Source organism: Asterias amurensis, chromosome 16 (genome assembly GCF_032118995.1).
Source record: "Asterias amurensis chromosome 16, ASM3211899v1".
NCBI classification, from domain to species: domain Eukaryota; kingdom Metazoa; phylum Echinodermata; class Asteroidea; order Forcipulatida; family Asteriidae; genus Asterias; species Asterias amurensis.
The window spans coordinates 14,355,440-14,381,014 of NC_092663.1; the positions used below are offsets into that span (position 1 = coordinate 14,355,440).

The following is a 25,575-nucleotide window of genomic DNA, read 5'->3' on the forward strand; positions in this document are numbered from 1 at the left end:
CTTTAATGCCTCATGTGTTTCCCGCAAAACACACCATTAAGTGCCTCATTATACCGATATCCCCGTCTGTTGCCAAACCGATCACATCATAACAAAGTCATCGTTAATCACCTCGTGCTTGTTCCTAAGTTTTTTGTTTTGTTTTTTTTTTACGTTAAATGCGACCTTACATCAATTAGTGTTTACGTTGCCATATCAACGCATCTATGATGGCAACAACCACCGATCCACATTTTTTAGGGGTCCTTCGATTGTGCACGCAATGGTGACGCACTGGGCTCTATCTAAACCCTGGGAAAGAGTCAGAAAATTAATACCCATGCTGTTTATAAACATATTATAATTATTTTGGTAGTTTCGGAGACGCTTGGTGGCAGCAGACTTCAAAAGACTTGTCATATAAGGTGAACAACATCATATAGGCCTACTCCCGAGCAACCAATGCTAAATGCTAAATATTCAAAAATACTATAAAAAAAGTGAAGTCCTTTTCAAAATCATCAAAAATGATATTTGCAGACAACTAAAACTTCAGATTTCTTTTTAATTTTTGTTGGCAGGCTAGCCGTTTGGAATATCATTTGCAAATTACCTCAGAAAACAGGTGTTTTTTTCTTCATAGGGCTAGATATAGGGAATACAGGACACTTAAGCCATTTGAGCTGAACAGGAAAAAAAATAAGTTTCAAGAAATACGATTTCTTTGGATGTTGTGTTTTTATGCTTTTATGTTTTAATCAACACTTAACTCATACAATTAACTCAACAGCCACATTAAACAAAACAACATTATACGAAACAAAACAATTACATCAAAAACTACAACAAATTTCTAGAAAAATATGTTAAATTATACCCTTCAAGATAAACGTACACATAACAAAGTCCTTAGTTTAATTAGTACACCTTTTACGTAATTGTTCAAACATCTGCATAGATAAAATTAATTGACAAAATTTACTGAGTAAACATACAAAGAGTAAAGGTCTTACTGCGCGGTAGAACTCGGTCCTCAATATGGACCCAAAAACTTAAAGGCGCAGGACAACTTTGTTAAAGGCACTGGACAATATTGGTCTTCACTCGAAATAAATATTAACACAAAACCTTACTTGGTAACGAGTAATGGAGAGCTGTTGATAGTATAAAACATTTATGCGAAACAGCTCCCTCTGAAGTAACGTAGTTTTTGAGAAAGAAGTAGTTTCTCATTTAAATATTTGAATTTGATTTCGACACCTCAGAATGGGATTTCGAGGTCTCAAAATCAAGCATATGAAAGCACACAACTTCGTGTGACAAGGGCGTTTTCCCCTCCATTATTCTCTCGCAACTTCGACGACCATTTGAGTTCGAATTTGTACAGGTTTGTTATTCTATGCACAATGTTGAGATACACCAAGTGAGAAGACTGGTCTTTGACAATTACCAATAGTGTCCATTGTCTTTAGTTGTAAAGCTCACGGTTATTGTGAAATGCGCTATATAAGAATGTGTTACTGTTATTGTCAAAGACCACGCACACTGTATCCCAACATTATGCATACAATAACAAATCTGTAAACATTTGGACACAAATGGTCATCGAAGTTGCAAGAGAATAATGAAAGAAAACACACCCTTGTTGCAGAAGTTGTGTGCTTACAGATGCTTGAATTCGATACCTCAGCTGAGGTCTCGAATTCAATTCAAATTATTATTTTAGTGAGAGTTACTTCTTTCTTAGAAACTACGTTACTTTTAGAGGGAGCCGTTTCTCACAGAGTTTTATACTATCAACAGCTCTCTATTGCTCGTTACCAAGTAAGTTTGTATGTTACTTATTATTTTGAGTAATTACCAACAGTGTCCACTGCCTTTAAAGCAAAAACAAACTTTTCTATTGTAGCGCCACAACACTGTCTTAATAATAATAATAATAATAATAATAATAATAATAATAATAATAATAATAATAATAATAATAATAATAATAATAATAATAATAATAATAATAATAATAATAATAATAATAATAATAATAATAATAATAATAATTATAATAATAATAATAATAATAATAATAATAATAATAATAATAATAATAATAATAATAATAATAATAATAATAATAATAATAATAATAATAATAATAATAATAATAATAATAATAATAATAATAATAATAATAATAATAATAATAATAATAATAATAATAATAATAATAATAATAATAATAATAATAATAATAATAATAATAATAATAATAATAATAATAATAATAATAATAATAATAATAATAATAATAATAATAATAATAATAATAATAATAATAATAATAATAATAATAATAATAATAATAATAATAATAATAATAATAATAATAATAATAATAATAATAATAATAATAATAATAATAATAATAATAATAATAATAATATTGTATTCATTTATATTGCGCCCATTCCATAACATGTCTTGCACTTAGTCTTCAAACAAGTCACCATTCACCTTTAATTTAGTTTAAACGTCTAATAAATTTAAAACCTTTACATCGACATAAAAAGACGAGCATATTTACAAAAACATTACATAAATTGTCACACAGACTGGCATTCAGAGTTAGTCGTTCAAGGTTGCAAAATTCCTTTCAAAATCCCTTAAAGTATACCAGTCTAGCCAAGTCGACCAACTGAATCTATGATGTCGACATGTCCTAAGAATATCAATTTCGCCAGGTCGACCTATTGTACATCTTAGATGTTTACTTGTAAAAATAAATCGTGCCGGTTGTCTTACACTTCGGGGAGTAGAAGTTGACCTATATTGAATCTTAGATGTCGACTGTCCTGGTAACATCTCGCCAAGTAGACCCATTGAATCCTAAATATCGACTTGTCCCGACAGTCAAATCTGCCAGTTGACTTACTGAAACTTATAGATGTCGACTTGTCCAGCGTGTACAAATTCGTCCTACTGAATCATAAGATGACGACTTGTCCTTGGATTATGTAAAGTCAAGTCAATCTACTGAAATATGTTGACTTGACCTGGTGTGAGCAGAGTACTTATATTTTTGAGGTATGGCAATTCCGGAGCTCCGTATGTTAGATTGAAAAAAAAAAACACCCGTTGCTGACAGATTTGGTTTACATCTCCCGTTTCTTACTTGTTTGCTTATTTGCTTACTTGTTTGCTTACTTGTTTGCTTACTTGTTTGCTTACTTGTTTGCTTACCTGTTTGCTTACCTGTTTGTTTACTTGCTTGCTTACCTGTTTGCTTACTTGTTTGCTTACTTGTTTGCTTACTTGTTTGCTTACTTGTTTGCTTACTTGTCATGCAAAAAATGTAATCGGTGTTTCACTATTTTCTCGTGACCCAGATGGCCGATCAATCTCAAACTTCTACAGGTTTGTCAGTTTATGTATATGTTGATTACATCTGCCAGCAAATGTTTTGTTAGCAAAAACCAATTATGTAATGTTCCTTTAAAAAGGTGTCAATTGATCATAATTTCCTCTGAAGACTGCTCTACATTAAACTGTTTCTGTGTAAATCCATTTTTACTTCTATTGTCAAATCTCACGCAAAATATACAGCATGATTGACGTTTCTCTCATTTGACTCATAATTTGGCGGTTTATGGAGGGGTCCGATCACACTATGAGCAGTTGACACATTGCACGTGGGTTCTGTGAAGTTTGGAGTTTTTTGCACGTGGTGCAATGGGTTTGAGTTTTGAACGCTAAACCTTGATCAATAATATTGTTTTTGAAGAGTTTGAAGATCATTTGTGTCCAAAATGAAGAACCACCTCAAGGGGCACCCGATTTGATAAGATCATCCACTGTCTTTCTCTTGAAGAAACCAACCTATGGGAGAAAAATACAAACATCTCAAAAGTTAGCTGTTGGTTTATGGTTTTTACAATCGGGGGTTTGATTGGCGTAGTGGTATCTTTCCTCGCCTTCCACCTCTGGGACCACTGGCAGTAAAATAATCCAAGATGTGAAATGGATACACAGTCCTTGCCTGATTGCGTGGATTGACTCTGGAATAATTATTAGGGGTTTACCCCCCCCCCCCCCACCCCTTCTAAAGGTGAAACTAACCTTCCGTCTTTCCGTTCTTTGCTATTTTTAAGTCTTTTTTTTTCATTCGATGGAATATATTTTGGGTTTTTCTTTAATTTGCTCTCCAATGTACAATCAACCTTCGCCAGAAAGAGCACTATTAAGGAGAGGTTCTGCTGATAAAAAGTGGCAACATTTTAAAAGTCCCGAATCTCATTTCTGCTTTGTTTTTCTCTGTTTTGCTGTTCTATTATAACAACATGCCTGTGATTTTTTTTTTTCACAGAACTCGGGAAAGTTCACACATTGCTAACACACATCTTGTTAATGGGTAAAACAAAAATGAATATTCGTTTTCCCCGGCGTAAATTTAACATCTATTAAATGACATAACTGTAATTTCAAAAAGTTCAAAAACTTTAAGAAGTCATTTGGCGGTTCCATCGACCTTGTGATAATAAGAGTCGACTGTAATATGGGGTATTTTTTATTTATTTTTTTAAGCCTACCTTCCATAAAGCTGCTACTAAGATCACCAGCCCAAGGATGCCTCCGATGGTACTGAGTGCAATGACCCAAGGCTCCACTGGCTTCTCCGGAACCTCATCGGTAAAAACCGTTGTCTTCAACTGAAAATGAAGAAAAGTCAAAACTTGTCATCTTAAACGTCTTGTTTGTGCGTTTCTTGTGTAATAAACAAATTACAATCCTGCTCACATAAACACAATAAAACTCTGTGGAACACTCCTTTTGATAACGAAGGGTAAATTAGTAACTTCTAACTTAAAAACAAAGTTCCCCCGGTGAACAAGAAAACAAAATATGTCCCCAAATCGGTAACAAACATGACTTTAACGGTCGCAGATCAAAAACATATGTTTACAATAATTGGTCATTCGCCCATTGTCTTAAAATGTGACCCAGAAATTAAAAATTACTATTACAGCTTTTTTACTGAAATATTACCTGAATGGTATCCGGCATCCCATCATCAGGTTGCGTGTGGGGTCGGCTGGTATCCTGCAGTTCAAATGTTGACGTCGAAATCAGATCAACGATTCCCATCTCATTCTAGAGATAAATAATTATTTGCAAAACGAAAACAATTGATTCGAATCCAATTCGCGTAAAAATTCCTGAGATTTTTCACATAACTCAAGACAATTTTTGTCACCTAGTGCTGACACATAAGGTGTTTGGGTAAAAACTGTACTCTGTATCCCATCTACTCTGCAATTTTAACATTAATACTGAGAACAAAAAAATAAAGTAATATTTCAACCGATCCGCTTGGAACTGGGTTTCAGTGAAACTTGAAGTATGATGACTACGTCAACATTGAAACATGATGACTACGTCACCATTTTGATGTGACACAAAGATCATGACTTTGTGGATGTTCCCGGTACTTACACACAATCATAAGAAACACTAAACCATCTTCTTCAAAACCTCAGTTTTTTCCCTCAAAAACATATCATTAAGTGCTTCATTATTCCAATACACTGTATGTTGTCCAATGGGATTTTTAGGAGCTTGTTATTCTGTAAAAGTTAAAAAGCATCCTTACATCAATTAGTGTACGTTGCCACAGCAACGCATCCACGGTGACAACAACCCCGGTCCCGCTGTTCAAAGGGCCATCGACTGTACACATAACAGTGACGCACTGAGCTCTGTCACAACCCTGCGGGGGGACAATATCCGAAAATTCAAAATGAGTTTTTCATTAAAAAAAATAATACAACTAACTAAAGATGTCAGAAACTATTCACAGTTAATTCTTCTTGTTCACTCCTGAAACTTATTTCAGGCAAATTAATCTTAGGACTTATGACGAGTTAAATTCCCTATCCATAGACGTGAGGACGCATTGAACCCATCCTAACTAAGGACGAGTGTTACTCGTCCTAACTCGAGAAAGGATTAATCGATTCGTGAAATCGGCTCCAGAACACTTATTGTGGAAGAGAGGTTAACCCTGGTGTTTCTTGTTCACATAACAAGCACCCTTATTTACAGGTTTCCTCGGGCGTGTGAGCTACAGTGATTAAGTTCACTGTGAGGCATCATGTTCACACCAGAAATGTATTATAATGATAATAATATACTCAGGAACTTTCAACAACTTAAACATTAGGTAGGATTTGAACATTGGCATGGTGGATTATTGAGGGAGGTTTGCGATAACACCATATGAATATTATAATCTTTTTGAGTAGTGTTGGTTCTGAAAAGAACCGGTGGTTATAACGACTCAACTTATAATTTGCTGAACTCTTTAGTTTTTTAACAACCATATCAATCAAGTAAAAGTATTGAAGTGGTATTTAAAATGGTTGTATACTTACAAAAGCTTGACTTGAAGAATCATCTGAAGCTAGTCTATCGTTTGAATAAGCCAGCATACCGGCTGAATCTAAATAATGGTCCATTATTTCAAATCTCTGCTGTTCTAGTACTGATTTACTATCACAGGTGCCTCCACCGCTCATCTATACAGAGAAAGTAAACTTAATATAACCATGGAGGAAGAGAGAAGACTTTTTGAAGCCTTATTTTTAACGCTGTAAAAAGTCAGACAATCCCGTTGTCCTAGGGCTCCATGACATAACAGGGTACATTTTCCTTCTTCCGCTTCCTAAGGACTGTCTTCTCCAGGGATAAATACAAGTTTAATCGTATACGACAACGTTCCTCTGAACTGTTTTAAAGACACTGGACACTATTGGTAATTGTCAAAGACCAGTATTCTCACTTGGGTGTATCCCAACTTACGCACAAAATAACAAACATGTGAAATTGTTGGGCTAAATTCGTCATCACTCTTGCAAGAGAATAAAGACAAGAAAAACCAGTCACCCTAGTTGCATTATTTTGTATGCATTCAGATGCATAATAAAACGCTTCAGATGAAGCCTTTTTACTAACTGAGTGAATAATTACATCTTTCTCAAAAACAATGTTACTTCAGAGGGAGCCATTTCTCACAATGTTTTATACTATCACTGCTCGTTACCAAGTAAGTTTTTATGCTAACAATTATTTTGAGTAATTAGCAAACAGTAAAGTCTCACTAGCTGTTTCGCTGGAGAAATTGTTTTCACGACATTGTACAAAGTGGCTTACCTGAATGCTCTTGATGTAAATCAACCAATCACCGTTGTTTGCTCTCCATGGTAACTGAATGGTAACCTTCCCATCAAACGGTAGACGACCAGGCCCTTGGTTACCAACCTTTAATTAATCACAACGAGTTGTGTATGGATTTCACTATTGGCAGTTTGTTCAACAAATGAAAATTGTTGTGAAAGCTGACAAACATTGAAACCATCAAACAAACAAAACACAAACAAACAAACAAACAATTATAGGCATTGATTGCGCCATATTATTTGACATGCAATTCGACTTCAGATCATTGGTCATACATTGAAAGCCTCTGGTGACGTCAGTGCAAAATGTTCCATTTTGTAACCTACTTCATGCTTACATGCTGCATGGCTCTATACAAAATGTTGCTTAACAGTTATTATTCGCTAAGCAACCATAAGCAGGGATCCATTCTGCTTAGCATCTGTGCTAAGCAGCAAAGTGACATTGACACATATTAAGGGAACAAATCACTCTCAAACATTTGTTTGTTGTACCTCGTATATGTGTGTAAAAGTAGGTCCAATCCCTTTCATGTTGGACTTGCCATCGCCGTCTAAGAAACCCGCTCCTACAAGGGCTTGCCGCAAGAGGGCCTCCTTGTCTGGTGCCTTGCCGTCTATTGTCTCGTCGTCCGGGGAATAAAAGATTTGCTCTGGTTGCACCACTCTATAACGCAAATATAAAAATGATGCAAATTGAAAAGACAGTTTTGTTATTGACACAAGCTTCTCTATACAGCTGTTTTTCCCCCGGCTACTTTATTATTTGTGTTTCACTCGTACGCCCGCTAAAGCGATTTATGTTTTAAAGCACTTTGTACTTTAGTACTTTACCGAGTCCTACATATGTTTATCCACCATTACTAGGGTCGACGGGATTCGAACCCGCGACCTTTTTTTTTTCAGTGCAGACCACTAGGCCAACAAGGTTGCCTGCCGTCGATTTCACAGAGTTAGGACTCGTCTTATCTCGAGTTAGGACGAGTAACTCTTCCTAACTTAGGATTAATCTTAAGGTCTGCATGCTACAGTGCAGGGTTGGGACTCGTCCTAAGTCCTAGAGATTAGTCTTAAGTAAGGAAGAGTTTTGTGAAATCGACGGCTGGTACCTAAAAGTAGTTCGAATTGTTTTGTGTACAACTTTGAAAAAGGAATTTTATCCCTACTGTGTGTTTGTATAGAAAGTCAATGGTTTACTTTTTGGGACGTTGGGTGGCAGCGGACTTACCAGGTAAATTCATTGTTCTTGAGAATGTGCGCATGCTCAGCACTGCGTAAACATATTGTACATAGACCTTATCGCAAATACCAATGCGCAAGCGCAGACTGTTGAATGAGGTGCATTGTGGGATAGATATGAATCAAATTTTGCTACCAGCTAGACCACAATGCACCTAATTCCAAGCTTTACGCGCGCGCCCCGATATTTGCGAAAAGGTCTATTTCCTGGTAAGTCTGCTGCCACCTAGTGTTCCAAAGTGTCCCATTTTGGATGTGTTTTTAACGAGGATTTTCGATGGTAGTCAAAGCTCCTGTCTTACCCCCTCACTGCTAAATCAGCCACGATGAGGACTGGCAGTTCCACTGTCGCGGTGTTGTCACGTAGACTGTCAGCGCCCTCTTCGACGCTGATGGTCGAGGCTGTCATGGAGAAATCCACCACTTTTCGCCCCAAGGCTATTCCACCGACATCGAACCGCATGCGCAGAATACTCTGTTTGAGATCATTTGTGTATGATTAATTGATCGTTTAACCACCGAATGGTTTGATTAAATTCAATGCTTTTTCAACCAACATAATGAAATTTGGTATAACTTAATGTTTAAAGGGAAGGTACACGTTTGGTAATTGTCAAAGACCAATGTTATCACTTGGTGTATCCCATCATAAGCATACAATAACAAGCCTGTGAAAATTTGGGCTCAATCGGTCATCGAAGTTGCGAGAAAATGGTGAATGAAAAACACCATTGTTGGACGAATTTGTGTGCTCCCAAAAAATAAGAATAAAAGACTTCTAGCTAGAAGTCTTTTATTATTTTAGTGAGAAAAATTACCTCTTTCTCAAAATCTGTGCTACTTCAGAGGGAGCTGTTTCTCAATGTTTTATACTATCAACAGCTCTCCAATGCTCATTACCAAGTCAGTTTTTAAGTTAATATTTGTTTTGAGTAATTACAGAACGTGTACCTTCCCTTTAAACCATTTTTTAGTAGAGTTGGTTCTGGGAAAAGAGGAAAAGGGATCAACAAACGATTTTTAAACACATTGTAAATAAAACTGGCAAAATTTGTTTTCTTCTAAAACTTACAACATCAGATCGAACGGTAGCCTGCCTCTCAAAAAAATTAGTGCAAATTTTCATCTCTAGTTAATACTTTAAAGATTCTGTTTGAAAATAAACTGCGATAAGAATAATCAAATCTCTATACCACGTAATATCCCTGAACTGTATACATTCATTATGTTACCCACAAGCCATGTAACATCCGGTACTCACCGCTGTGTAAGATCTCATAGGATTACCCACAGAGCAAAGCACTTCCGCTGTCTCATTATATGCCTCTCTGGGTGCACAGGTTACGATATTGTCAGGAGTACAGGTACTAGACTGTAGGCACTCGACCTTTAACCGAAAACAATATCAACAGCTTGTAACTGAAAATTTAAAATTTAGTTTGGTATTCTTGTTGCTAAAGAGTCTTCAAAAAGAAGGGGTATTCAAATACTAAAGTCTCACGTGGCAGTGGACACTGTTGGTAATTGTCAAAGACTTGTCTTCACAGTGGGTGTATTTCAACATATGCATAAATAAAAAACCTGTGAAAATTTGAGCTCAATTTGTTTACGAAGTTGCGAGATAATAATGAAAAAAACCTTATCACACGGAGTTGTGTGCTTTCAGATGCTTGATTTCGAGACTTCAAATTCTAAACTTGAGGTCTCGAAATCAAAATAATTCGTGACAACTTCTGTCTCGGAAACTACGTCACTTCAGAGGGGGCTGTGTCTCAAAATGTTTTATACTATCAACCTCTCCCCATTACTCGTTATCAAGTAAGGTTTTATGATGATAATTATTTTGAGTAATTACCAAAAAGTGTCCATACAAAAGTGTTAACAATCATAATCTAAATTGATTGTATTTCAGTACTAGTTTTTTGCATAACAATGCATCTACTCACTGTTGTAATTTCCAACGACTCGTAAACCACTTCTCTTGGATGGGTGATGAGCAGTTCCGAGTTGTGTGCTTCCTCCCCCTGATTGTGGACTTCCACCAACAGGTACACCACGCTGTCACCTCCGAGAGTGATGTACGGGTTACCTCTGTGGTTTGGGAAATATTTTGATTAGATTTGATTTGATTTGATTTGATTTGAAACGGTTTAATAAAAACAAAGACCATCGCAGCCAATGGCTGAATTACAGTCAAGTTACAAAGATACAAATAAAATATACAAAAAAATTAATAATCAAAGGGTTAAAAATACAAGAAAACACTCGAATAAAAATTATATATATATTAAAAAACAAGATTTACAAAGATGATTAAAAAAAAAAGAAACTCCAAATTGGGACTACCCAAATCTTAAAAGACGTTAGCAATTGACATGCAGACAAAGCTAATTAATCCCAGGTGTAAAGGAAAATATAACAACAATAAAACCATTGTTTGTATAGTGTCTAATTTCAAAAGGCCATGTCAGCAATCTCAAAAAAGAGAATTCATTCACATTTGAATATTCACATATTAATATTGGGGATCGTACGTGTGAGACAGTGTTTGAAAAATTACATGAATTACATTACAGTGGTCCGGCAGCATACACTGCAGTTGGTTGCCGGACCACTTTGATGGCACAGGGCCTGTGCTATCAAAGTGGTCCGGCAGCATACACTGCAGTTGGTTGCCTCCAAGTTGCCCGTTGAAGTTACCTGTATGTAGTTGATAAAGTAACTTCTAGTCTGGACAAACTTGAACATACCATTGGCATTTTTCTAAGGCGTTTGATACAATAGATCATGATATATCAATGAGTAAACTAGAAGTGTATGGTATCAGGGGTATTGCCCTTCAGTGGTTCAATGATTATCTAAGTGAAAGGAAACAATTTCTTGTCTGGCAAAAAAAAAAAATCCAGCTTAAAATCAATCACTTGTGGTGTACCTCAGGGCTCAATTCTAGGGCCCACATTATTTCTTATTTGTGTTAATGACATCTGCAATTCTACCCAACTTCTCAAATTTATCCTATTTGCAGATGATACAAACATTTTCTATAGTGGAAAACATTTAAATGACGCAGTTTCCATTATGAACACTGAATTAGCTAACGTTTGTGAGTGGTTTACGTGTAATAGATTATCCTTGAACTTAAAGAAAAACACATGCAATGGTTTTTACGAATAGATAAAAACGTTAATATTCACCTCTGTCAATAATAATTTTATTGAACAGTTTAATTCATGTACATTCTTGGTGTCGTCATTGACGATAAGCTCACATGGAAAAATCATTGTCAGAAAGTTCTCACATTAATTTCCCGCAACCTTGGCATCATTAGAAAGCTTAAGCATTAACACCCACAAAACATTCCTTGATAAGTTGTTTGTTGCATAAAAATATTCCTTAAGATAAGATAATGGGTCTGGCCCCAGAGATCACTCTGGCCCGCTTTTCATCAAATTCAACACCTTATCTGTATTTGATCTCTATAAATACCATATGTGTGCTTTAATGTATAACTTTGAAACAACTGTGTATTTACCGTTAAATATTGGAAATCTGTTTGTAAGGAACACTGACATTCATACCTACAACACTAAGGCTTCAGATAAACTTCATCTAAGTAAAGTTAGTCGATCTACATGCCCATAAACTTCAATTAGACTTTGTAAGAAGTACTACAAAAAGCAACTTCTTCTTAATATAGTTAACGATAACTAGGAGCTTTATGAACTTTTACTTAAATTGCCATATGACTCAATATTAATAAAATTGAATTGCTTATTTATCTATTTTCAAAAACTCATGATTGTAACTTTTTATTTATATATGTATTCTTTTTGAAGAGACCAGGACCTGTAGAAGCCTGGGCTTCCTGTCTGCGACCTCCCCATACTGTTATAAAGTTCTATAATTAGTTTTCCCTTACATTGTACATCTACACATGATATGGAAATAAACCTGAAGCCTCATGTGACATGGCTAAACAAGTTTATAAAATTTGACCATCAATAATTATTTCCACACTTGTTTTTACCTTTGTGCTTCGAGGTCGGCCACGACTTTAATGTTAGTTTGGCAAATGGCGTCATTTCCGCAATCACGTACGAATAAAACCTAAAAGAAAAAAAGAAAACATTATTTAAGGAACTAATGCTAAATCGAAAAAAAAATGAATAAGCTGCATTATTACAAACAACCGTCGTGTGACATCACAATGGCGCAAAAAATAACCAGTCAATTTGGATCAACAAAAATGTAGGCCTACACTAGAAATGCTTCTTATATATAATTAATTGGTTATTTGTAAGTGTTTTATCATCAATAAGGACTTCCGTATTGATCAGGGCCCAATTTCATGGAGCTGCTTAAGCACAAGAAGTATAAGCTAAGCACAGCCACATTATGCTTACCAGATTAAGGTCTCCAGCAAAAATACAATGTGACTTGTACAATTTGTGACTGGTGTCCTGCTCATTTCTGCTAAGCAGGAAATTTCTAAGCAACATTTTTGTCTTAAGCGGATTTATGAAATTCGGCCCAGGTTCTGGATGTTCAAAACATTTAGCAAATAATTTATTTTGTTTACCATTTTTTCTTCAGTTCCATTGGAGCAGGCGTCATATACAGGTGGTAGATTACCTTTGAATCTGTAGACTTCATCACCACGCAGTGGACCCTGGGGTTGGTAGGCGAAGACGTTATAGTTCAGAAGAAACTTTAGCGGAGTCAGGAAATCACCAGCTTCACCCTAAGAAGAAGAAAGATTAAAGGCAGTGGACACTATTGGTAATTACTCAAAATAATTATTAGCATAAAACCTTACTTGGTAACAAGTAATGGGGAGAGGTTGATAGTATAAAAACATTGTGAGAAACGGCTCCCTCTGAACTGACGTAGTTATTTTCATCGGAAGTTATTTTCATCGAATTTGATTTCGAGACTTCAGATTTAGAATTTGAGGTATCGAAATCAAGCATCTGACAGCGCACGACTCCGTGTGACAAGGGTGTGTTTTTCTTTCAATATTATCTCAAAACTTTGATGACCGATTGAGCTCAAATTTTCGCAGGTTTGTTATGTTGTGCTGATGGTCTTTGTCTTATTTTGAAGCCCTTGGACACTTTCTGAACAGAAAAAAAAATTAAAAGTTCACAGATTTACAAATAACTTACAGGGTTTACAGAAGGTAATGGTGAAAGACTTCCCTTGAAATATTATTCCATGATATGCTTTACTTTTTGAGAAGACATTCAAACAATTATCAATTCTCGATATCGAGAACAACAGATTTATTTTAAACACATGTCATAATGACACGGCGAAACGTGCGGAAACAAGGGTGGGTTTGTCCGTTATTTTCTCCCTACTCCGATGACCGATTGAGCCTAAATGTTCACAGGTTTGTTATTTTATATATAAGTTGTGATACACGAAGTGTGGGCCTTTGGACAATACTGTTTACCGATGTGGTGCGATTGCTTTAAAGTCACCTGGAAATAGATTTGTTTCTCTCTTTCAAACATAAGAGTATATGCTTATGAACAATAAACAATTTTTTTTAAGTAATTGTTTGTCACGATTTATATGTTTAAAAAATATATAAATGTTGTTTGGGGGGGCTGACTCCGCCAATCCCTTTTGTGACGTCAATCGAGAAAGACTTTGCCTGCAATGCGTATAGTAAACACACGTGCAAAGTACATGTGCGGTTCAGGTCGTGAGTTTGTACGTTTCAAAAAAGTGTTTTTCTGCATTCAGCAGCAATACACCTGGTCGGCATTGCCGGGAAAATGCAAAAAAAAACTCTTTTTTTGAAACGTACAAACTCACGACTTGGACCGTACATGTACTTCTTTACTGTCATCAGTAAAAGGTGTATATTTCAAGAGTTAAAATTCGTGGATGAAATATAGAGCACACAATACTCAGTTGAGTGTTATTTTGTGGTCTCTTTTTCATCCATAAAAAGAAACCAGGGTAGTTTACAACACGACGTTTCGATCAGTTTGCTCTGATTGTCTTCATGGAAAAGGCTGGATTCTGTTGCTACTGGGGCTGAAATCACAAAGCAATCAAATTCACCACAAGTCAATTAATTGTCAGTTTTACCATGATACATGATTTGTATTGTGACACCTACTTAGCAACTATGATTTGATTTAGCTCTTTGTGAAACGGCCCGATGCTGGGAATGTTGATGTGAATTAGCGTGGATTTGGTTTTTAGTTAAATCTTCAATAATTTTACAAACTTGTCAACCACACATACCCTTAAGTAGGCCTGTGTAAGGTAACAAGAAGGCACGTCTTTCTTGAGCTCAACTGTGTCTGCTATGGATGTTGCTTCGCTCCCTTCGTCCGTCATAAAGAAGAACCTGGACGCGGCTCCAATATCAGACTTCAGTGTGTCCACCTCAAGATTATAGTCAAATTCTGTGAAAACCAATCATTAATCGAATATTGATCAGCCAGCCAATCAATCAAATCGGGCCTACATCATTGCCCTTGACTTATTGAATACTCTACAAACTAAATAATAGCTATCGAAATTGTAAAAAACAACAACCAGATAACAAACAAATTGCGATCACTGGATTTTGTTTATTGATTATTGATTTAAACTTACTGACGTCATCCGGCAAACCATGTTCATCGGTGTATTCAAAACAGACTTCAACATCTAGACACGTGATCGATCGATTCCTTAGTATGCAGTTGAGGAACTCTGGGTCAAGGGTCAAGGGGTCAACTACAATCCAAGCCTTAAGCCTGATGACCGGAAGGGTTCTGAAACAAACAAAATATCGATAGCTTGAGTGGTACTGTCTTCTGACGCATCATTAATGTGACACTGCACAATACTACACATAACACTACAAGGTGATAAATCACTGACCCTCCAAAGGCACTGAACCCAAAACTGTTAAGCACATAAATTGAACAGCACAGAAACAACTTGCTTGGCAGAAACTGGTTACCAGTCAAATTGCCATGTATGTGTTTTGTCTGCGGCAGAAAATCTGCTTAAGCCCCATTTTCTGCTTAAAACTGCTGTATGGAGATTAGCACAGCACTTTTTTAGCAGTTACCAATCAATGTCTGACAAAACTATAACTTGTCATTCATTAAAATGGGTCATATGTCTCTCCTCTCTCTCTCTGACCCAGTTATGTCCGTGATGTCACTTTTGTTTTCTGCTGAAGACAATCAAAAGCATACTGATCGAAACGTCGTGTTTATAAACTAAAACAAAATCCATAACCACGACAGCCTATTAAGATGAGCACAACTATAAATGTAATAAAAATCAACCTTAATAGGAGACTTTTGAACGCTAGGTGGCAGCAGACTTACCAGTTAAACGTCCATTGTTTACGTAGTTCTGAGCATGAGCACATTACCGAGAACAATGGATTTTACCTGGTAAGTCTGCTGCCACCTAGCGTTCAAAAGTCTTCAAGCGTCCCAAGCGACCCGAAAGTCCCTTTTTGTAATAACATAACCAACCATAAATGTAATAAAAATCTAACATGGAATTTCGAGAGAGACAAATACGAGAGAGACCGTAACTTGGTCAAAGGTCACTTACTTGAACAATACGACTGTATCATTTGCATAGGCGCCAACAATAATATCCGGATATTCATTAAAGTCGATATCCATCCCTCCGGAAATAGAACTGCCGAAACTTTGAAGGCCAGGTAGGTTGGCCAGGGCTCTTGCGGCGATTCTCTTTAAGGTAGAAAATACGTCATGACATTGTTTTACTCATAATTATCTCAAAAACTACATCACCTCAGAGACTATTATTTTAAGGGAAGCTTTCTACCATCATTATCTTCAAACGGTGTAAGTTTAATATAAATCTGTGGACATTGTGTTTTGTGTTACAAAAAGTACCCATACCCTTTAAGGGTTTTGATACTTTTACAGATCAAGTTTTTGGCCTTGACATCTCACACACTGTACATGACGATGTATTACGATTTCTTCGCCAAGTTTTTGAGAATTTTTTTTTATCCGTATCCGTTGTACTCGTTAAATTAATCATTTTCGTGAAAATGTTTACCTCTTTTCTCATAAACTGCATGCAGCACCTCATCAAGTAATATTTAAGGCATAACTTATCCAAAAAAAAAAAAATTGGAAACATGTTGACGAAAATATCAATAATTTGACCAACCTGTGAATATGTTCTTTGGATCCCTCCAACGTAGCCTCGATAGATGTACACTGCGCCGGTATTGTCGTCTTCGTACGGTGCCCCGATAGCGACGTCTGAGTGCAAATAAGTAGTATTAGAGTTATCATTCCGGTATGAATATGCATGAAGCGACGTCATAACATGCTTTGAATATTCAGTTTCAAATGGACTGCATCCGTTAACTGCATGTTAGAAATGCGCGCGTCTTTCCTCTTATTGGTTTTCTTTTTATTTATTTATTTATTCATTTATATAATTCACTATTTTATTAATAAATGTCATTTTTTTCTGGGGGGGGGGGGGGTCGCGAGACTGACTTACCATTAAAACCATCCAGGTTAATGTCTCCAATGAATGCTATGGCTGAGCCGAAGCGACCTCCGATGGCCCTGGTGCCCTCCAGCCTAAAATCCTGGAGTTCCATCCTCCCCTGTTTACCAGTGAATAAATAATAACATGAAATAATACGTCTGGGATCCAGACTAAACTACCTACCCTCACCACCCTCTCTAGTCTTTCTTTTAAAAATTTAAGAGTTCAGTTCCTTATTTGTATTAACAAACTTAGGTATAATTGTAAGTTTTGCTGGCCTTGTCTCACACGTGTATGCTTCATTACTTCATGAAGTTGTACCATGGTTGCACTAAATGTTTGTATGTCCACAGGTTAGAGAGCAAAAGCATATGGCTTAAAGGCAGTGGACACTATCGGTAATTGTCAAAGACTAGCCTTCACAGTTGGTGTGAACATATGCATACAATAACAAACCTGTGAAAATTTGAGCTCAAATTTGAGCTCAATCAGCCGAAGTGAATTTCACTGTATATGTATTTATATGTGTGACAATAAACAGTTGAATTGAATTCATTGAATTGAATCGGTCATCAAAGTTGCGAGATAATAATGAAAGAAGAAAACACCCTTGTCACACGAAGTTGCGTGCGTTTAGATGGTTGATTTCGAGACCTCAAGTTCTAAACTTGAGGTCTCGAAATCAAATTCGTGGAAAATTACTTCTTTCTCCAAAACTATGGCACTTCAGAGGGAGCTGTTTCTCACAATGTTTTATACAACCAACCTCTCCCCATTACTTGTCCCCAAGAAAGGTTTTATGCTAATAATTATTTTGAGTAATTACCAATAGTGTCCACTGCCTTTAACCTTATCACTAAATGTTACCATATAAATTTGATGCGTATTATTGAATAATTGTGAACTGCTTGGGTGCAGTGTTCATTGTTGTAATGAGTTACAACAATGAAATACTTTTACTGAAAATTCTTAGTGGAAAAAAATAAAAATAATGTGCGGATTGATCAGTGCATGAGAAAGAGAACAACATCTTAAGCGCGTATACAAAATTTATATATTGTAACAGATAAATAACGAGGACAAAACAAGAGAGGAGCGAGATACTTTTATAGACCTTATGCATTGACGTCATCCAGCCGCCATTTAGAGGTATAACAGCGAAACAATCGAAACGCACACATTTGTTTGCGTGGCGCACAGGATGTGCATAAGGTCTATTAAGGCATGAGACGAAACCAACGCTCAATAATTAAAAGAGTTTAATACTGTGTCTTTACCGCTCCTTTGTTTATGTAGACGTATACGAGTCCCTCGTCTTGTTTGACGGTATACAAGGGCGCCCCCACAAGAAGATCCGACATTCCATCACTGTTAAAGTCTACACCTAAAACGGCACCACCGTAGTATGAGCCCATCTGTGGATAAAGTCCATGTGAGAATAAACAAGGTAAGTGTAAAGTAGTTTATTGTGTGATGTTATTCGGACATGGTACTGCCTTTTGAAGTAGAGTTATTATCACAGTGCACACACGAGCCGCATGCTTGTCATGAAATCTGTCCCCGCAGATTTTGTCCCAATAATAATGGAAATTTAACTTGCGCTGAAAGAGGTTGATTCAAAATAGAGGGCGCTAATAGAAGACATTTGTACATAGTTCATCGTAGGGTGGACATAATCTCCGGAGAAGATCTATTTCATCTACATGTTATTATTTCACCGGGGAAAAATAGTTTCGTGAAAGTGTCGTGAAAGTGTCGTGGCCGAGCGGTTAAGAGCACCGAATTCAAACTCTGCCATGGTGTTTCTGATGAGCAGAGTGTCAGTGAGTTCGAATCCCCCGCTGTGACACTTGTGTCCTTAAGCAAGACACTAATTAACCATTGCCCGGTCCTTCAGATGGGACGTAAAGCCGTTGGTCCCATGTGTTGTGTAAACGCATGTAAAAGAACCCAGTGCAGTTATCGAAAAGAGAAAAGGTTCACCTAGGTGTTCCTGGCTGGATTGGCAGCATATTGCGCCACATCACCTTGTAAACCTTGTTACATGGTGCTAAGGGTTAGGTCTCATAATTCAAACTTCGTCCCACACTCACCTTGCAGTAAGAAAAACTCCTGGCGCTTGGTACCCTTTGGCAAAAGGCGCGTTATAAACACGGTTATTTTTATTATTATTATTTGCCTCAATGAATAAAAATGTAATGGATTTTACCTGCTCGCCTCTGAGCTGAGTGTACATCTCAAACGTCTCCAGATTGTAAATAAAAACCTTCCCGACTGAATCTGACCGTGGCGCTCCCGTGACGCCCTGCTCCGTGTCGACCGATCTGAAGTTCCCAGAGGACACCGAGTAACCTACGAATGAGAGGTCATGATAGCACCCTTAAGTTCATAGACTTTTATCAAGTTTTAGAATTGATGGTTCTTGGATTTTTATCACAGAATTTTATGACATTTTTTGCGAATTTATAACACCCTTAAGTTCCTGGATTTTATCACATTTTGCGAATTATTAACACCCTTAAGTATCTGAATTTTTATCACATTTAGTTTTGAGAATTGATAGTTTTGATGCAGTTTTATTTACATACGATTTGAACAAGGCAGTTAAACAAATACTCGATTCTATTAAATATTTGCCCTTCTGTATCACCCTAGACAAAAACAAAAACACCCCAGCAAAAAAACTTTTTCTTGTTATGTATCTACCTACCTATGTATTCCGTTTGGTGTTTTTCACCATTCATGTTCCAGTCCGAGAGGTTCCCGAAAGTGTAGCGATATGTGTCCCCGTCCTTATCTGCCTTTATTGTGGTACCTATCCAAACCATGGGTTAGAATCACAAAAATAGTTAGTAAAAATGATTTTTAACAAGTGATAAGTTTGTATTGGCAGGCCTATTTGTGTATACACATTAATGACTGGCAGTTAGGTAAATAGTATACGTCTATTTCCCCAGAGGGACCTCTTCTGGTCACTCTTAGGCCCGAGGGAGTTTTTTAGTTGCTGTTCACGATTCACGTCTAGAGGGAACTGTAACCAGTCAACAACAACGACTAGTGCCCGATCGGGCGCTATTCCCGCAAAACATGCGCGCGCGCGATCACTAGACTTAATTAGTTCACCCCCATGGACCGTGCTTCAGCCACCCAAGAGTTGTGTTATAAAACTTATTATTACCGGGCAATATCGGTGGTCTTATTTGGCAAGACATCTGCTATAGAATGGCAAAGATCGTGGGTTCGAATCCCAATAGAGTAAAATACCGGTGATTTTGTTTTATACAGAACTCAATTTATTTGACATACCGTTCCATTCATACGAGCCAACAGCCCCTAGCATAAGGTCTCCACCCTGGGTGTAGGCGGCGCTCATACCCGCCAGGCAGCTTCCTTGGTACCTGTACGTCCCATTCTCTAAAGTTTGTATCTCTAAAGAGAGAAAGAAAAAGGTAGATGATAAAACATGATGTTGGAGTTACTGGACTGTTGTGGACTTAATTTACATAACTATTAATCATATTAATTCTGGCCACCTTCAATTGTTCAGAGGCAGTGGCCGGTGGGTCGTTCTGGATAAACTCACCATCAACGCATGGTCGTAGTTTCTTGACTTGTTCGAAGTTGGCGTTAGCCACGTAGCATATCCCATTCGGGAACCGGTCAACTCCCTCGTTATCTGACATTGGATCCTGGTTGATGTAGTAATCATTAGACCATAGATGACCACACACCTAAACAAAAAAAATAGGAAAAAAACAACAACAAAACATGGAATAATGGCTTAAAATTACGATTTTTCATGCACCGCGCTCAACAATTTCCTGTCGGGTAGGCATTAATTTTGTTTGAATCTTTAAACTTGAATTGTTTTTACTTTTGTATAATTAAAAATACCATAATTCTGGACACACAATAACGTTGTAAATTTCAGGCCCTGACAAACATATGTGAATATTCAATGTCCAATATGAACAGGATTTCCTTATAATGTACTGAATGCAGCACAATTCTGGACACACAATAACAGTGTAAATTTCAGGCCCTCACAAACGTATGTGAATATTCATTGTCCAATATGAACAGGATTTCCTCATAATGTATTGTATATAGCACAATTCTGGACACACAATAACAGTGTAAATTTCAAGCCCTGACAAACGCAGGTGAATATTCAATGTCCAATATGAACAGGATTTCCCCATAATGTATTGAATATAGCACAATTCTGGACACGCATTAACAGTGTAAATTATTTGAAGCCCTGACAAACGTATGTGAATCTTCAATGTCCAATATGAACTGGATTTCCTCATATTGTATTGTATATAACACAATTCTGGACACACAATAATAGTGTAAATTTCAAGCCCTGATAAACGTATGTGAATCTTCAATGTCCAATATAAACAGGATTTCCTCATAATGTATTGAATATACCACAATTCTAGACACCCAATAACAGTGAAAACCTGCGTACCGTGACATCACCATTGTTGTCCCTGTTGGTTTGTCTTGCCAGGGTTACACCCAGCCATTGATTGTCTTTTACGTCAACTATCTTCTCGGCAGACAAATCCTCATTTCCTAGATTTAAAAAGGAAATCAATAAATTCAACATGAAAGTATAGAACTAAGAAGAAAGTCATCAAATCGTATTAACCGTCACTTTTTTTCTTCTTTTTTTTGGTGACATCTTTCTCAGTTTAAAGACCTGGACACTTTTGGTATTAACTGTCACAGACCAGTCTTCCCACTTGGTGTATCTCAACATTATTCATAAAATAACAAAATGTGAAAATTTGTGCTCAATTGGTTGTCAAAGTTGCGAGATAATAATGAAAGAACAAACTAAACACCCTTGTCACACGAAGTTGTGTGCTTTCAGATGCTTGATTTCGATACCTCAAAATCTAATTTTGAGGTCTCGAAATCAAATTTGTTGAAAGTTACTTCTTTCTCAAAAACAACGTTACTTCAGAGGGAGCCGTTTCTCATAATGTTTTACACTATCAACTGAGCTCTCAACTACTCATTACCAAGTAAGTTTTTATGCTAACAATTATTATGAGTAATATAATAGCGTCCACTGCCTTTAATATAATTATTTGGTTTGCGGTTACATCATGTGCATATCTACTTGCCAGGTAGAGTTTGTTCTTTAGATAACTGCCCTGCTATGTTCTCTTACCGCGGAGTAAATTTGTTGGATTTTTAAATTATTTAAAGATTTTTTAAGACAAAGCATTAAGTATAAATGAATTCCATATGTTAAAAGCATTGGTGATGCAACGAATATCACCCTTAAAAGCGCCCTCAAGCGGTCACAAGTTATAAGGTCAATTACAACAGGTGTTTACCTGTAGAGTCGAGGAGTATCTCGTCACAAATGTAAGGGGAGATAGAACGACACTTCCAGAGGGTACCTGGGCGTTCCAACGAAGGCTGATGTGCACTTCTGCCTCTGGGGGCACCGACTAAAATCCTGGTCAAGGAGAAAGTAAAAAATGGGTTTCGTTAGTTCTGTTATTTTTTTTAAAAGCCTTTGGTGATTGTCAAAGACCATTCTTCTCACTTGGTGTATCCCCAACGTATGCTTAAAATAACAGACCTGTAAACAATGGCCATCAAAGATGCAGGAGAATAATGAAAGAAAACGATTTTTTCACTAATTCGTGTGCTTTTAGATGCCCAATAAAAGGCTTCGGGCCTTCTTTAAATATTTGAGTGAGAAACTACCTCTTTTCTCAAAAACTAACTACTTCATACAGAGGGAGCAGTTGCTCACAAGTGGCTGCACTACCTCACTTTCGAACCGCGTTGAAACCTACCCGAGTCCTCTCCGGTTCAGCCTCGCTTCTTTTCGACACGGATCAGATCGATAAGCAACATTTACACTGGTCTTTACGTGAACCGGCTAATGCGTGAACCGTAAAACAGTTCAAGCCGAGAAATGCAATTTGGATCCGGATTGAGATTTTCAACCCCCCTTGTCAGGGTTGATTTCAATCCGGCTACAGCATGCTACCCGGATCGGAGGCGGACTGAACTTTTTACTGTGTGAAACGGGTTGAACAAAATCTCCAGTTCGGAACCGGTTCCGACCTTCAGACTTTGGACAGTGTTAAAAGGCCTTTAGGTGATACAAGTATAGCACTTTCAAATGAAGAGCCACTATTCCACTAAACCATGCGTATCAACACATTCTGTATCAACACATTCTGTATCTGTATCTGTCAAGTTATGCAACAATATCCGAACAGGGACATTATTATTTACAGGCGCAGAAATGTCAAGCGGACAAATCCCCCCCCCCCCCAGGAAAGTAGAAATGTTTTTATTAGTAGTCTTCTCCCTACCTACATACGCTACCTGCGACCGACCGTTGCATGGACGATATCGCACTTTGACTGTTGTATGAACGGCATAATGTGCGCATTTGGTGCAGCGCTAACGACTTGTCATCAAGTCTAGAACTACCCCCCCCCCCAACTCATTGCCATTTCAAGGGGTTACCGCAAACCTTATATGCGCAGTATGATTGTGATGTGAACGTCATTTAATAAATCGTACCAAGTGTTTATGTTTGGTGTGGCCAATCAACCATAACATGAAATACAAAGCATGTGAATATTTGGTTTAAATCTATTGTGTGAGTGAGGAGGAAGTAGTGGAAAATCAAGTATAGGACCTACACCATTTCCAACATGTTGGAAATGGTATGTGTGAACACATATAGTCCTTCATTTTGGTTGTATCAACCGAAATCGGCTGTTGCGTTTTTAAAAGATTTTCAAAGATCGTTTTTTTCTTCTTTTTTTTTCGATAACTGCATTTGAGCCATGGACAATCACCGGCTTGAACGTGTCATTAAATTGGCTTCCGAAACATTTCCTACTTAGATCCTATACCCAACCATTTCATTTTTCAGTGGTTGTCAACAAATCAGGGAGAAATCGTCCTCCACCCACACTAAGCGTTTCAGTAAGTCATTCCTGCCTAATGCTTGTCATTTGGTCAACTCCAAATTCAAAAGCGTTTTGTTCATTTCTGTTTTTCTTGGTTTGCTGGCATCACTTACAACATGTGACATGTGAGGGCCTCCTTTGTTCTTTTTTTTGTTAGTATTGTTCATCTTTGGTGGTTTTTGTTTCTGTCATCTCACTTGTATTTTTTGGGATGGTTGTACATGTTTATGTCTCTGTGTATTTTGTCCCGTTTACATTTTTTGGGGGTCGACTGAGTGAGTGGGTGCTATAATAATCATGGGGAAATTTTCTTTATTTTTACCCTATGCTACAATTACATGTACTACGATAGGCTGAAAATACACTCACCATGGCGTGAGGTTCTCGTTTGTATGTTGCACCGTGGTGTAACCAAAGTAGCTACCTGGATCTCCTGTGTACTTAATCAGTTCATCCGTCATATCGTCTATATTACAAGCAGCTACAAGACACACACAAGACAAGAAGACAGTCACTAGGGCCAGTAGCCGGAACAGTGATCCACCATGCGATCCCATCGAAATCCTTAGCCGAGTTCTCATGATGGTAGCTAAAAGTCCGACGACACAAAGTTGGGTGACGTATAAGGGTCGCGGTGGGGTGTATGGGCGGTTTAGCCCCGAGTTGATGTGTTGTCTGGCACGCTGCGACACCACTTCACCGGAGCAGAACAGTGATCCCGGTTGGTATATGAAGCTGACCAAGATAATGCCAGCTTTTTTTCTAAAATCTGGTGCAAGTTTTGCTCTATGATGTGTCAGATGAAAACAAACCATGCATGTGTGATATCAGGATGTTATTGGAGTCTTGAAGAGAGGAGATTTTGCCGTTATTTTTATACAGTTAGTTATTCTCGATCTAAAAATGTAGAGAAGAGAACAGAGTCTGTGTAGATGTTAACTCTCTCGTATATATTTTGAAAGTGGGTGTAAAATGTGAACGTGAAGCTTATGAGGGCGTAAGTGTAAAGAGGTTAATTTGCATAAATAAACGTTTCTAAAACGAACTGAATCGGCGGATGGGGAACAATAAGTTAAAGTAATACGTTTACAAATGAAAGAAAATGGTACATTTAGAGGGAAAATAAGTAAACTCTGTGGGGTATCTTTGTAACCGTCACATTGTTCCCCTCAGTCAAAAATGTCGTCTTCGGCATTCAGCTTAAGTTCGTTAACATATACATGTACAAAGCTCAAAATGGTTTTCCCTTAAGTTGGCAAGAATTGTTGACATACTCAGTGATGACACTTTCAGTATATTATACATTCATGAAGGAGTCGACAGGTGAAGGAGACGAGAGGAGTGGATCTGTGTCAAATGTCACTGATGATGACATTGGTGTATCACTGGAGGATGGATACTGGAGGTGGTGTACTCTCTTGAGACTCTTCTTGTGGGTGCATGGGTTTGTCTATGCCCACAGGAATGAAGTTGTGGTTCTCTTGGTGTTTCTTGTGTTACTGGTTTCTCTGTCTGTTCACTCTCTTCCGAAGTTGCGGTGCTTGTTTCTTCCAGAGGGAGAAACATGCAAGCGGTGATTAAGTTCCTGTGGAGTCAGTGTCATTCATTCCCGTCGTACATGGAGCGAGCAGTATACACTGGCAGATCGGAGTGTT

General features: G+C 37.3%; 1 protein-coding gene across 1 annotated transcript; it reads right to left on the bottom strand.

Annotated features, from left to right (window-relative positions):
• Positions 1-2,433: 2,433 nt before the first annotated feature.
• On the bottom strand, positions 2,434-24,854 carry LOC139948911 (integrin alpha-9-like). The gene is made up of 25 exons (XM_071947274.1): positions 24,290-24,854; positions 22,313-22,437; positions 21,433-21,539; positions 20,539-20,686; positions 20,262-20,384; positions 19,666-19,770; positions 19,165-19,307; positions 18,233-18,370; positions 16,965-17,073; positions 16,623-16,717; positions 16,029-16,171; positions 15,066-15,226; positions 14,709-14,872; positions 13,027-13,188; positions 12,475-12,554; positions 10,394-10,538; positions 9,709-9,834; positions 8,750-8,922; positions 7,704-7,875; positions 7,183-7,290; positions 6,405-6,548; positions 5,624-5,740; positions 5,020-5,124; positions 4,563-4,682; positions 2,434-3,852 (listed from the first exon to the last, which is right to left on the bottom strand). Exons 1-25 carry the CDS (start codon positions 24,733-24,735, stop codon positions 3,796-3,798), a joined length of 3,516 nt encoding a protein of 1,171 aa, XP_071803375.1. The 5' UTR covers positions 24,736-24,854; the 3' UTR covers positions 2,434-3,795.
• Between the last annotated feature and the right edge of the window lie 721 nt (positions 24,855-25,575).

What these genes read in the sequence shown, in the direction of transcription:
- LOC139948911 (XM_071947274.1), bottom strand. Translation starts at nt 24,735, where the DNA reads ATGGTTTGTTTTCATCTGACACATCATAGAGCAAAACTTGCACCAGAT. An exon ending in AACGAGAACCTCACGCCATG is followed by an intron (nt 22,438 to 24,289) that starts GTGAGTGTATTT and finishes CTCCTTGACCAG; the next exon opens with GATTTTAGTCGGTGCCCCCA. An exon ending in GGATGCCGGATACCATTCAG is followed by an intron (nt 4,683 to 5,019) that starts GTAATATTTCAG and finishes CTTCATTTTCAG; the next exon opens with TTGAAGACAACGGTTTTTAC.